This window comes from Mya arenaria, chromosome 13 (assembly GCF_026914265.1).
Source record: "Mya arenaria isolate MELC-2E11 chromosome 13, ASM2691426v1".
NCBI classification, from domain to species: domain Eukaryota; kingdom Metazoa; phylum Mollusca; class Bivalvia; order Myida; family Myidae; genus Mya; species Mya arenaria.
The window spans coordinates 2,272,811-2,287,195 of NC_069134.1; the positions used below are offsets into that span (position 1 = coordinate 2,272,811).

At 36.1% G+C, this 14,385-nt stretch overlaps 1 protein-coding gene across 1 annotated transcript in view; it reads left to right on the forward strand.

Annotated features, from left to right (window-relative positions):
* Nucleotides 1-14,385, forward strand: part of LOC128214110 (valine--tRNA ligase-like) — a 31,273-nt gene that overhangs the window by 2,022 nt on the left and 14,866 nt on the right. The window contains exons 2-12 of the mRNA XM_052920379.1: nucleotides 2,611-2,689; nucleotides 2,898-2,998; nucleotides 3,266-3,390; nucleotides 3,578-3,742; nucleotides 4,274-4,355; nucleotides 5,258-5,486; nucleotides 7,352-7,531; nucleotides 8,142-8,266; nucleotides 8,935-9,038; nucleotides 12,093-12,174; nucleotides 13,415-13,491. Coding sequence (XP_052776339.1) covers nucleotides 2,611-2,689; nucleotides 2,898-2,998; nucleotides 3,266-3,390; nucleotides 3,578-3,742; nucleotides 4,274-4,355; nucleotides 5,258-5,486; nucleotides 7,352-7,531; nucleotides 8,142-8,266; nucleotides 8,935-9,038; nucleotides 12,093-12,174; nucleotides 13,415-13,491 — 1,349 coding nt within the window. The remainder of the gene's footprint in view (nucleotides 1-2,610; nucleotides 2,690-2,897; nucleotides 2,999-3,265; nucleotides 3,391-3,577; nucleotides 3,743-4,273; nucleotides 4,356-5,257; nucleotides 5,487-7,351; nucleotides 7,532-8,141; nucleotides 8,267-8,934; nucleotides 9,039-12,092; nucleotides 12,175-13,414; nucleotides 13,492-14,385) is intronic.

Genomic DNA, 14,385 nt, shown 5'->3' on the forward strand with positions numbered 1-14,385 from the left:
AAATGATTCTTGTTTGATTAAAATTCAATTCAACTTAAATGAACCCAAACATGTCATATCCCTTGGCGGGGGAAAAATCCCCCGGAATTCCAACCCATACCCTGGTCCCCCGCCGGGGGATCCAAATCCCCTGGAATTATTTTTATTTTTTTTTTATTTTTTTTAAACTTGCTTTTAAGGTTGACAGTGGAAAGCATCCATAATATTATGAGTGTGAAATTCCATGAAGGACCATGATGACTTAGTCCAAAAATTATTGTAATTAGAGTGTATTTATTCTTATATTATAAATGTTGATATTGCGCAAAATTTCGCAGCGTAAAAATTCCCTGGTGTAATATCAAAATCCCCTTGGAATTCAGACCAAAATCCCCAGGGAAGCCTCTCAGGAATATGGCATGTATGTGAACCTAGATTTGCATGGTTGGAATTCGAAACTGGAATTTGTGACTACTAGGCTGACTGGAATTTGGAGAGTGTTTTCAAATTGGCTTAAAGGTTAATGTTACAGCAAAATGTTACGCTACTGGCACTACAAAGACAAAAAAGTATCATTGCTAAGAGAGTTATCAATCTTTTTATATTTTTGCTGAGAATTAATTTTTGCTGTTTTTTTTCAAAGCAGTCATTTGTTTTGTTGTTCGAAAATGTTAAACCTTAATCCAGTGGTCGGAATTAACACAAGCCTGCAGGCCCTGCACTGGTAAAATGTCTTCTGGGCTTGCTCAAATTCTGAATTTTATATAGCAGGGCTTAGGCCTAAAAAAAAAATCATTTGGTTCGGGTTACCCGACCCTACCTACGGAATAGGCGCCGACCCTACCGTTTTTATAGTCAGTTTGAAAAAAAAATGAAAAACTAAAAAAAAAAAAAAAAAATCGTTTTTTTTTTAAATGCTTTTTAATATTAAGTTTAAACCTTAAATGCTTGTACAGAAGATAGCTTTAACACCATTCTCCAATGATGAAAATTATATTCTTATATAAAACCTAATAAAAAAAATAAATAAAAAAAATAAAAAGCCTACCTACCCTACCTATTTTTTTTAAGGATGTAACCCTAACCAAACAATATTTTTTTTTAGGCCTTAGTCAAAACCTTGATGCCAAGCAATAGTATAAGAATTCGGGCTTGTTCATCCAAAAGTCTAATTTCGATGACTGTTTTTTTTGTAAAGTCGTCATTGGGCTTTTATCCAATGCAGTGTTTTTTTTCCATTTTTAAAACTAAAAATTGCAAAAGGAAGAACATACGGAACAAAACAGAATCTTGATTGAACTTAAGCTGATAAGCAAATATAGCTCATGAATGGTAATAAACACAAAACAAATATCCTTGTAGAAAGAAATGGAAAAAAATGAAAGGTTTTTTTTCTGTCACATAGAGATAAGAGGATAGATTTTTTGTCCAATTTATGTGTTTTTTGAATGCATGATGTGAACAGGCAACTCATATCATTTGAAATATTTATTCTCATTTTGAAATTATTGATTGCTGTATTGAGAGCTTGGTTGAAAATCAATCATGGAATAGGAACATTATTAGTGCCTTCCTGTCTTAAAGAGGAGTGTCGTAGTAGGTCCAATAGAAAAATATTATTTTGGAAGTATTCAGAAATGATCAATACTGTCAAAGGGTTTCCTTTAAGTGCTGAAAAAAAAATCTTGGAAAAGGAAATTAAGAATCTACCTTGATAAAGCATATAATTATAATTAATTTAATGTACAGGATTATAATTATAATGGATAAAAAGCAATTAAAGAATCATTATTTGAAATACAAAGACAATGCCATTCACGTGTATGATTTTATGCATCTTGTTTGTTCACTCAATACAAATATTTAGCTGATTTTTGTCCTTTAAAAAGTAGTATTAGAGAAACACATTAAAATGAACACATTCTTTCAACTAAAAATAGCACATACTTACAGTCACTGAAGCCAGTTATTTCCAATTAGTTTCTTTCACTCTTACTGATAATTCATATATAACAGTCATTAAAAGTTAGAATTAAGACAACAGACCCGAATTTTACTAGCTGCATGACTAACAAATCAGATTGTAAACAAGCTCTGCAAGCAAAAAAAAACTTTATTCCTGCCCCTGCATTTTGGCTTGTGCTAATGTTGACCATTGAAGCCAACAGGCAGTAAAAGCTTCAAGCCTCATTCCTGCCCCTGCTTTTGGGCTTGTGCTTATGTTGACCATTGAAGCCCTGCAAGCAGTAGAAGCTTCAAGCCTCATTCCTGCCCCTGCTTTTGGGCTTGTGCTAATGTTGACCATTGAAGCCAACAGGCAGTAGAAGCTTCAAGCCTCATTCCTGCCCCTGCTTTTGGGCTTGTGCTAATGTTGACCATTGAAGCCAACAGGCAGTAAAAGCTTCAAGCCTCATTCCTGCCCCTGCTTTTGGGCTTGTGCTAATGTTTACCATTGAAGCCCTGCAAGCAGTAGAAGCTTTAAGCCTTATACCGGTCTCACGTGGCTTGGCTTGTGCTACTGTTGACCAGTGATATAGGTCACAAAAGTCAGTTACAACATTTCTTATTGGGATACCTCACTTAAAACTAAAATATATTTTGGTTTTCATTTGTACATGATGAATGTTTCAGGGTGAGAAGAAGAAGGTAGAGAAGAAAGAGAAAAAGGTGATTAAATATGAAGTGCCTACGAAGGCAGGAGAAAAGAAAGGTAATAACAACAGAATTAACGGCATTCAATAATGTAAAACAGTCTTTTTACGATTGATAAAATGAAAAGCATCGAATGAATGTTGCTGCAACTGCAATTGCAAGTACTGTATCATGCCTACCATTTCTTTAAGGTAAAGTTTTAAGTGTTTGGGCAGCAGTCTTTGCATTTACAAGTTTTGGAATGTTCATTTGTTTTTTTAATATAGATACGAAGTGTGCCATGCCAGAGGCATACAGTCCAGGCTATGTGGAGGCTGCCTGGTACGACTGGTGGGTTGAACAGGGATTCTTCAAGCCGGAATATAATGTAAGTCTACCAGGACCACATAGTCAACTTCAGCACCAGTTTATTTACAAAGTATGATTTATATAGTTTCTTATCCAAATACAACGTAGCAATATCTGCAGCTGATGTGAAATATTAAAGTGAAATATAGTCAATTTATATATAAGCTATACACAAGAAACTTCCTAATATCAACAGTCTTAAACATTATCAGTAATGGTCTACTCCTGTTTGGATTTGTTTTCATTGTGAACTATAATTATCAATGAGGACTTCTTTTAAACATAGGACCCTGGCATGGATACAGAGAAGCGTGGGTTGTTTATGATGGTAATTCCGCCCCCGAATGTGACTGGATCCCTCCATCTTGGCCACGCCCTCACAAATGCTGTAGAAGACTGCATCACTAGATGGTGTGTAGTGTTGTACATTTAATTTGAACCAAAGTTTCCAGCAGATTTATTGAGAACGATTTTCCTTTGCCCCAATGTTGTTGTTTTTTAAATTTAAGTTTAAAAAAGAGAATCAAATAAGAGTCCCAACAGTGAAGTAATTGGTATGCCTGTTTTCTTGATGATAACACGCCTCTGACTACTGCAGGCATCGAATGAATGGGAAGGTGACATTGTGGAACCCGGGCTGTGACCACGCTGGTATTGCCACCCAGGTTGTCGTGGAAAAGAAACTCTGGCGTGAACAGAAGAAGACCCGCCACGACCTTGGTCGAGAACAGTTCGTAAAGGAAATATGGAACTGGAAAAATGAGTATGTACTAGCTGCAGTTTGTTTGTTTGAAATAACTTAAAGAAGTGATTTAATCCCATATAACATCATTATTTTATATATAGTTGTTAATTCAAAATTGTCCCATCCCTAGGAATTACTCGTTTTAATAGAATATATGAAAATTAACATTTCCTTGTTGCCCTCTTTTCTTGTTATGCCCCATTGGTCAAAAATCAGGAGTCACCAGTTTGACAAGGCTTATATTAGGAAAAACTGAAATATTTTACTTTCTTAGCAAAAACTTATCGCTGGCAATTAAATGAATCCCATAGGGACCAACTTAGCCACAATGACTCTCCAAACATTCATTTCCTTATTTTTATAAAATAAATTTCAGTATTTACCTTGAATGACTTTGACCACAACCTTATAACCGACATTCTTCTTTATGAGCTTTAATGCAAAACTCAGTTTGAACTTTTTTCAAAACTTCATGTTGAACTACACTAACTACCTTACTTCTATAAAATATAGCACTAGATAGTGTCAGAGTTCAGATATTGTTTACAGGAAAGGGGACCGTATCTATCACCAGTTGAAGACCCTAGGAGGATCATATGATTGGGACCGAGCCTGCTTCACCATGGACGACGTATGTTCTAGATAGTATTTGTAGATTACTTTGACCAGCTTTAACCTTAATGGTTTACATTTCCATTTTGTTCCCTACTTAAAGAGAAAGTGGGTATAAAAATGGTAGGTGTGTGTCAGTGTGCGTGCGTGCATGCATGCCTGAAGCATTTTTGAATGGAGGATAACTTCAAAAGTCTAGGTATTTATTGTAAACTTCACATTCAGACACATCATTTTGAGGAAAAGTGCAGTGCACAGGAATCATAGCTCTGGCTTCAATATTGTTTGAGTTATCGCCCTTTGCTCATTTTCTACTTCATTTTCTGACCGGGGTTTATCTCCAAAAATCTTAATGACTGCAAACATCACATACAGATATATCTGATTATGGAGAAGTGCAATGCACAGGAACCATAACTCTGGATGCGGTAATTTCTTAGTTATTGTTAATTTGCTTACTTTATTTGTGTTATGAGAACAACTCCAAAAAGTTTGAGTGTATTGACTTCATACTCCATAACAGATGGATCATATTGAGGAGAAGTGCAGTATACAGAAACCATATCTCTAGCTGCAATACAATTGCCCTTTATTCATTTTCATACTTAAATTTTCTGTATTCTTAAAGTTAATGCCCTTTGTTCAAGTCCTATCTTCGTTCAAAATGCAAAGGAGATACTGTTCTCCATTTGACCAGTTGATATGGCAGTCTGTGACTGCTCTTGTTTTTATTGCAACATTCGTATTGGCTTGATAAGGAATTTAAGACTGAATTTAGACTTATATTACAATTACAAATACAAAAAATGGTGATTCATGTTACATCATTGTATAACTGTAGTGTATGCATTATATTGTGAATTTTTTTTAAAGTTGTGTTGAAAACATGTATTACAGTTTTTAGTATTTGATTTCACACAGAAACTGTGCGAGGCAGTAAAGGAAGCATTTATTCGTCTCCATGAGAAGGGCCTGATCTACCGGAGTGTGCGACTCGTGAACTGGTCATGCACACTCAACTCAGCCATCTCAGACATTGAGGTGGACAAGAAGGAGCTGGACGGCCCAACCTACCTCCCTGTCCCTGGATACAAGGACAAGGTTGAGTTTGGCTCCCTCATCTCCTTCGCCTACCCCGTGGAGGACTCAAGTATGATGTTTATTAGATGTTGGGAAAAGTGAATATGGCAATCATAATATTACATTGTGTATCTACAGTAGGGAGACATATTGTTTTTGGCATAGTTATCTGTCTGTCAGACTGTCTGTACATCACAATTTTTTATTGCCTGTATCTCCAAAAGTATTTGAGCTAGAGGCATGAAAGTTTTTCAAGAATGTTCTCAATGGATGAATCGATTATTGAGTACAGTCGATTAATCGTCGCTGACAATTCTATGTTGGCGGCAATCAATACTGGTTGTCCAAAGTCGATGTTGCTAATGTTACTTCCAGCAATTATATATTTTATTTGTTTTATGGTAAAAGTCTAGTAAATGTCAATTGTTCCTTTCGTAGATTCTTGTTGAGTTCATTTTAACAAGGGAGGTCACTGGTTTAACCATTTAAATGATCATGATGATACTATGTATAAAGAATGTATGCCTTACTGATATTATGAACTTTCGATTATTGTTGGATAGTAGATCAAACTGTCTGGTCTCATTCGATTTGATTATCAATAGCAAATGGACTCCGATTTTCAAACACTAATTGATATAGTCTCTAACAATGGCTGATGTGTATTGTAAAAAATATTGATATAGTATCTAACAATGGCTGATGTGTATCATGAAACATAAAGGTATAGTCTCTTACAATTGCTCAATGTGTACTATGATATGTATTGATATAGTTTCTTACAATGGCTGATGTGTAAGAAGAAACATATTGATATAGTCTCTAACAATGGCTGATGCGTACAATGGTACTTAAAGCTATAGTCTCTAACAATGGCTGATGTGTACAACGATACATAAAGCTATAGTCTCTAACAATGGCTTATGCGTACAATGATACATAAAGCTATAGTCTCTAACAATGGCTGAAGCGTACAATGATACATAAAGCTATAGTCTCTAACAATGACTGATGCGTATAATGATACATAAAGCTATAGTCTCCAACAATGGCTGATGCTTACAATGATACATAAAGCTATAGTCTCTAACAATGTCTGATGCATTCAATGATACATAAAGCTATAGTCTCTAACAATGGCTGATGCATTCAATGATACATAAAGCTATAGTCTCTAACAATGGCTGATGCGTACAATGATACATAAAGCTATAGTCTCTAACAATGGCTGATGCATACAATGATACATAAAGCTACAGTCTCTAACAATGACTGATGCGTATAATGATACATAAAGCTATAGTCTCTAACAATGGCTGATGCGTATAACGATACATAAAGCTATAGTCTCTAACAATGGCTGATGCGTACAGTGATACATAGAGCTATAGTCTCTAACAATGACTGATGCGTATAATGATACATAAAGCTATAGTCTCTAACAATGGCTGATGCGTACAGTGATACATAAAGCTATAGTCTCTAACAATGGCTGATGCGTATAATGATACATAAAGCTACAGTCTCTAACAATGGCTGATGCGTATAATGATACATAAAGCTATAGTCTCTAATAATGGCTGATGCGTATAATGATACATAAAGCTATAGTCTCTAATAATGGCTGATGCGTACAGTGATACATAAAGCTATAGTCTCTAACAACGACTGATACGTACTATGATACATAAAGCTATAGTCTCTAACAATGGCTGATGCGTACAATGATACATAAAGCTATAGTCTCTAACAATGACTGATGCATTCCATGACACATAAAGCTGTAGTCTCTAACAATTGCTGATGTGGAATATAATACATAAAGCTATAGTCTCTAACAATGACTGATGCATACTATGATACATATTGCTGTAGTCTCTTATAATGGATGATTTGTAGCTATAACGTCTAACAATAATTTCTCTTTAATTGTAGAAGATGAGATCATTGTAGCCACTACACGTATTGAGACCATGCTCGGAGACACAGCTGTAGCTGTCCACCCTAATGATGAAAGATACAAACAATTCCATGGGAAGTTTGTGAAACATCCCCTTATTGACCGGAGAATGCCCATTGTCTGTGATGAGTTTGTGGACATGACCTTTGGAACGGGTATGTACATCTAAAGGTTTTGATAATTTACACTTTTGATATAAACAAGAAATGTTTACAATAAAACAATGAAATTACAGGGACAAGTCAGTAGCCTGATGTTTAAGCAAGATTCTCTTTTAGGACAAGAGGACCAAGGCCAAACATGGTCCATGTCATCCTAGTTAATCCTGCTGTTTGATATTGAGTACACTGTTTTTATCAAAATTTAGGGATGTGATTTCTATGCAGATTTCTACGAATCAAATGGCTCCAGGGACCAAACAAATAATTGTTTTTGTCTTTTTTAACTAATTAAAATAAGTAAACTGGTTACTTTTGTTTGTTCCTTTATTTGTTTTTGTCATTGACACTCCAGTTTGCTTCGACACTCCAGTTTGCTTCAAAGTTGAGTCAAAAGATTTTAAAAAGCCACTTTACTCCTGCGGCAGGGTGTCGCAATCCCTTTGACCCCCCATAAAGCGCTGCCAAAACTCAACACCAAAACAGTTTCAGTTCTTCAGCTATCAGGTCAATCACATCCCTAAATGTTATAATAGTTCTGATAATCCAACTCTTTAGACAAGTATTTCATGCTACCCTTTACACAAATCAAACATGACGGTTCTAGGTGCGGTAAAGATCACACCTGCGCACGACCACAATGACTACGAGGTTGGGGTTCGCCACAGTCTGCCCTTCCTCACCATCATCGATGATAAGGGATTTATCACCAGCGACTGCGGCGAGTTTGCTGTAAGAACATTGTTTAGATAAGCTAGGATTACCCTAGTAGGCAAAAATATTCGTACATTTTTAAGTGTGTGAGTTGGAAACCTAGCCACTTCTGGTTCTCATTATTTTTAACAAAAGGTTACTTGTAAAATGTGGGTTTGAAGTCTGACACAAATACTTTTAACTTTCTGATAAGTACATTTAAGAAAGATATTATATCTCCCCCATTGATGGGTGATACTCAGGTGAAAAACAATTTGTTGACAAATGGTTTTTGCTCAATAACTAAAGAACACTTTAATACACCTAAAAAAATTATACCTGGTATGCAAGTTGGTCATGACTATTAAATGACCCCTATTGATTTTGATACCAGGAGGTCAATGGTCAAGGTCATGTTCACTATTGAATATGTGAATAGGTCAAACTATAGTCATTGTTGGTTTGTCTTCAGCACAAAAATACAAAAATCATTTCCATCATTGATTATTTTGCAGCAACACCCACACAATGGTGGAGGCAAGCGTTTTTCAAAACAGCAATCTAGTGTAATCTGCAGTCATCAACAAGAATTGATTAATTGCATTAGTCGAAGAAACAGTTCATTAAATATATTACAAAAAAAATGTTCACCTTACATGTATACTAGTCCATAACAAAGCTTAGATCAATTCCTCATTTTTCACCAGGGTATGAAGCGTTTTGATGCCCGGAAGGCGGTCCTGAAGGCTTTGAAGGACAAGGGGCTGGATCGGGGGAAGGAGAATAACCCTATGGTTGTCCCTATCTGCAGGTTGGAAATACTGTTGTGGTATCAACTTCTTAGTGTAAATATAGGCAACCTGACTGAACAGCAAACAAGGTGTTGTTTGATGCTGTCCATCCCTTTATACATATGGTGTTGTTTGATTCTGTCCATCCCTTTATACATAAGGTGTTGTTTGATGCTGTCCATCCCTTTATACATATGGTGTTGTTTGATGCTGTCCATCCCTTTATACATATGGTGTTGTTTGATGCTGTCCATCCCTTTATACATATGGTGTTGTTTGGTTCTGTCCATCCCTTTATAAATATGGTGTTGTTTGGTTCTGTCCATCCCTTTATACATATGGTGTTGTTTGATGCTGTCCATCCCGTTATACATATGGTGTTGTTTGATGCTGTCCATCCCTTTATACATATGCTGTTGTTTGATTCTGTCCATCCCTTTATACATAAGGTGTTGTTTGATTCTGTCCATCCCTTTATACATATGGTGTTGTTTGATGCTGTCCATCCCTTTATACATATGATGTTGTTTGATGCTGTCCATGCCTTTATACATATGGTGTTGTTTGATGCTGTCCATCCCTTTATACATATGGTGTTGTTTGATGCTGTCCATCCCTTTATACAGATGATGTTGTTTGATGCTGTCCATCCCTTTATACATATGATGTTGTTTGATGCTGTCCATCCCTTTATACAGATGGTGTTGTTTGATGCTGTCCATCCCTTTATACAGATGGTGTTGTTTGATGCTGTCCATCCCTTTATACATATGGTGTTGTTTGATGCTGTCCATCCCTTTATACATATGGTGTTGTTTGATGCTGTCCATCCCTTTATACATATGGTTTTGTTTGATTCTGTCCATCCCTTTATACATATGGTGTTGTTTGATGCTGTCCATCCCTTTATCCATATGATGTTGTTTGATTCTGTCCATCCCTTTATACATATGGTGTTGTTTGATGCTGTCCATCCCTTTATACATATGATGTTGTTTGATGCTGTCCATCCCTTTATACATATGGTGTTGTTTGATGCTGTCCATCCCTTTATACATATGGTGTTGTTTGATGCTGTCCATCCCTTTATACATATGGTGTTGTTTGATTCTGTCCATCCCTTTATACATAAGGTGTTGTTTGATGCTGTCCATCCCTTTATACATATGGTGTTGTTTGATGCTGTCCATCCCTTTATACATATGGTGTTGTTTGATGCTGTCCATCCCTTTATACATATGGTGTTGTTTGATGCTGTCCATCCCTTTATACATAAGGTGTTGTTTGATGCTGTCCATCCCTTTATACATATGGTGTTGTTTGATGCTGTCCATCCCTTTATACATATGGTGTTGTTTGATGCTGTCCATCCCTTTATACAGACGGCCAAAAGATTTGGGTTTTGCTAATATTTCCCTTCTTTCTCCTTCTCCAATATGTTTTTTCGATATTATTATACCCCAACAAACGAAGTTTGAGGGGGTATATAGGATTGAGCTTGTCTGTCGGTCCGTCTGTCTGTCGGTCTGTCGGTTTTCATGGTTTCCGGACGATAACTCATGAAAGGCTAGACAGATTTGAACAATTTTTGGTACACAGGTGTAACATCAGAAGATACAGGTCAAGTTCGATATTGGGGCTGGTGGGGCCAAGGTCAAGGTCACTGTTACTAAAAATAGAAAAACGGTTTCCGGACGATAACTCATGAAAGGCTTTACAGGTTTGAACAATTTTTGGTACACAGGTGTAACATCAGAAGATACAGGTCAAGTTCGATATTGGGGCTGGTGGGGCCAAGGTCAAGGTCACTGTTACTAAAAATAGAAAAACGGTTTCCGGACGATAACTCATGAAAGGCTAGACAGATTTGAACAATTTTTAGTACACAGATGTAACATCAGAAGATACAGGTCAAGTTCGATATTGGGGCTGGTGGGGCCAAGGTCAAGGTCATTGTTACTAAAAATAGAAGAACGGTTTCCGGACGATAACTCATGAAAGGCTCGACAGATTTGAACAATTTTTGGTACACAGGTGTAACATCCGAAGATACAGGTCAAGTTCGATATTGGGGCTGGTGGGGCCAAGGTCAAGGTCACTGTTACTAAAAATAGAAAAACGGTTTCCAGACAATAACTCATGAAAGGCTAGACAGATTTGAACAATTTTTTGTACACAGGTGTAACATCAGAAGATACAGGTCAAGTTCGATATTATGGCTGGTGGGGCCATGGTCAAGGTCACTGTTACTAAAAATAGAAAAACGTTTTCCGGACGATAACTCATGAAAGGCTAGACAGCTTTGAACAATTTTTGGTACACAGGTGTAACATCAGAAGATACTGGTCAAGTTCGATATTGGGGCTGGTGGGGCCAAGGTCAAGGTCACTGTTACTAAAAATAGAAAAACGGTTTCCGGACGATAACTCATGAAAGGCTAGACAGATTTGAACAATTTTTGGTACACAGGTGTAACATCAGAAGATACAGGTCAAGTTCGATATTGGGGCTGGTGGGACCAAGGTCAAGGTCACTGTTACTAAAAGTAGAAAAACGGTTTCCGGACGATAACTCATGAAAGGCTAGTTTTTCTTGTCAGCAGTGTAACTTCTAAATTACTCAACAGATTTAAATAAAACAATACATGCATGATAAAAGAAGATGCAGTGTGCAGTAACCTTGGAGTTATGGCCTCTTTTCAAAGGAATGGTTTGCCATTCCTGTGTCCAGGCGGCATTTGGGGGTATTTGTCACTCCTGTGACAGCTCTAGTTATTATTTCTTTATTATAATCAGTTTTATTAAATAGATTTTCAGTAAATCCTGCTAGTTGCTAATTTGTTGAATATATAGTTATATTGACTTGTTGTGTTCTTTAGCTCTTTAAAATATTTTCCAACAAGTGTAAATAAATCTGGAAAATATTATATACAGAAGTATTACAATAATTATTTTATATTCCTGGTATTCTGTTCTCTGTCATACATGTACATTTGTATTCAGAAAACACTAGATGCTTAAGACCTTCTCATTTAACAAATGCAAGTCTTGATTCCTGTTGTTTGTAATTTCCAGTCGCAGTAAGGATGTGATAGAGCCGTTGTTGAAGCCCCAGTGGTATGTCGACATGAAGGAAATGGCTGACAACGCTTGCAAGGTAAGATAGAACAGACCAGGAATTCTAAAATTCAACAATTTGCCAGTCTTGATTGATGTTTGCCACGCCAAATTATTTTTTTTGATGGGCATCTAGACTGATAGAGGTTCCAAACTTTTAGAAGCCTTGATCATTACATTAATCTATGTTATTCTATAGTCAAGAATTTAATGAGGAAAGTCTTTATTCCGTCTGCTTCAATACCCATCACAATTGTTGCTGTAGAACCAAGATCACATAGTATGTTTCTTTGGATTACCGGCCGGGGTAATGGTATAAAAGTCTACCGTAACAGTCAGAAAAATGGCCATATCACTTGACCTCATAGAGCTGTCTGCTAGTACAGACTGTCAGAATATTTTTCAAATATACAAATAATTAACAAAAATAGATGGCTTAAACTTATCACATGGTTTATTTAATGTATTATAAACATATCTTGTGATTTTCAAGTGTTTGAAACAGTTATAAATAGTTAATACAACTTTCAAACATCTTTTTTACAACTGTCAAACAAATTCAAATACCCCAGCAATATTCATTGACAGATCTTGAAAGTTCATGACCCCTCTAACAGCTAACTAAATTTCACTACCGATTCCTGTTTACAACAGGTTTAATATGGTAGTATAAGGTTTTAATGGACATATGCCGGGAAGCATCCGTTACCTCGGCTCATACATACTATCAAATGGCTTATTATAACACAATTATTCGTGGAAGTATTTTTCGTGGTATATGAAATTTATTTATCTATTCTCAAATGAGAAACCAATGGACAAATTCTTCTGTACGACTATCAGAACCACATAACACCACAAGCCATGTGAATGTTTACAATTAAAAACTGCTGACCTGGGCAGGCCACATAAACCCGATTAACCACGCCTCCTCTGCCATATAGGCTTAATGACTGTTCGGTAGGATATTTGGGGTCATGCACCCCGGCCTTTAGGCAAACATTTGGCCGATTGCTCATAACTTTGTCAACTGTCAAATTGTTACTGCTCTAGAAGTTTAATGGATACGCTTGAAATGCTGTATTTTTAACAAAATTCAAAATAACTATTTCAGCTGTACTTGTTTATGTTTAAATATATGAGCACATGATTAAATAGTTCAGGTTTAAAACTTAACAATGATGCTGTTAAGTACCCTGTTAACTTAATGTTTTGAAGAATCTGCCCAATGTCTTTTGTATTTGCATTTAAAAAGGTCATGTAAACACTGTTATCCACAGGTTGTAAGGGAAGAGAAGCTGAAGATTGTCCCTGACTCTCATAAGAAGACCTGGTTTAACTGGCTGGAAAACTCAAGGTGAGAATCTAATATATAATCCAGGAACGGCAACTTACAATGTCAGAGATTGATCGTTAAACCTGAATTTAATCAGTTCAGTTCTTGAACACTAAAACAGCTCCAAAGTTCTTGATCTAAGGCATGCTGCAATAAAAAATAGTACCATTAACATTTTGATATTAAAATTAAATAATTATACCCCCACAAACGAAGTTTGAGGGGGTATATAGGAGTACCGTAAATGACTGGGTATTAGACGCCCTTTTTTTCCTCAGATTTCGATGCAAAAAAATGCCTGCGTATAATAACCCGTAACAATTTTTCAAAGTTTTTTTCTGAGGTCGATTTTTAAGCTGAGAGTTTGTTTACATTTATGTAGAAAGGGAAGTTACTCGCGTCATATTGATCGATTATATACGGGTTAAAACGGCAAGTTAAAGATCGGTATACGGTATATCGTAAGACGTTTATAATTTTAACAAAAATATTTTTGGATTAAATGTTTTTCGATTAAAGTTATTCAATTTAATTTTGAATAATAAATTGAATTGAACAATAATTAAACTTGCATATAAGAAAGCAAAGTTGGGCACTGTCAAAATATTTTTTGTCAGTTGTACGATAAGGTGTGAAAAACTCGACTGCCTTTAACCTGTTAACATACCAATACTACAAACTGTTGCGATAATGGTCTTGTTTATTCGCACTTTGTCACGTTCTTTATTCTTTTCTGTAGGTGTTGACATTTTGAGAACAAACTCGTACAATATAAGGTCTTTGCAAAACTTAACTTATCATTCTTGACGTATTTTGTTTACGATATACTGTCAGAAAGAATCTTACAAATTGTCATAAAAGGTACTTTATAGTGCCATCCAACAACAAATTGTCACACTAGGTACTTTTTAGTGC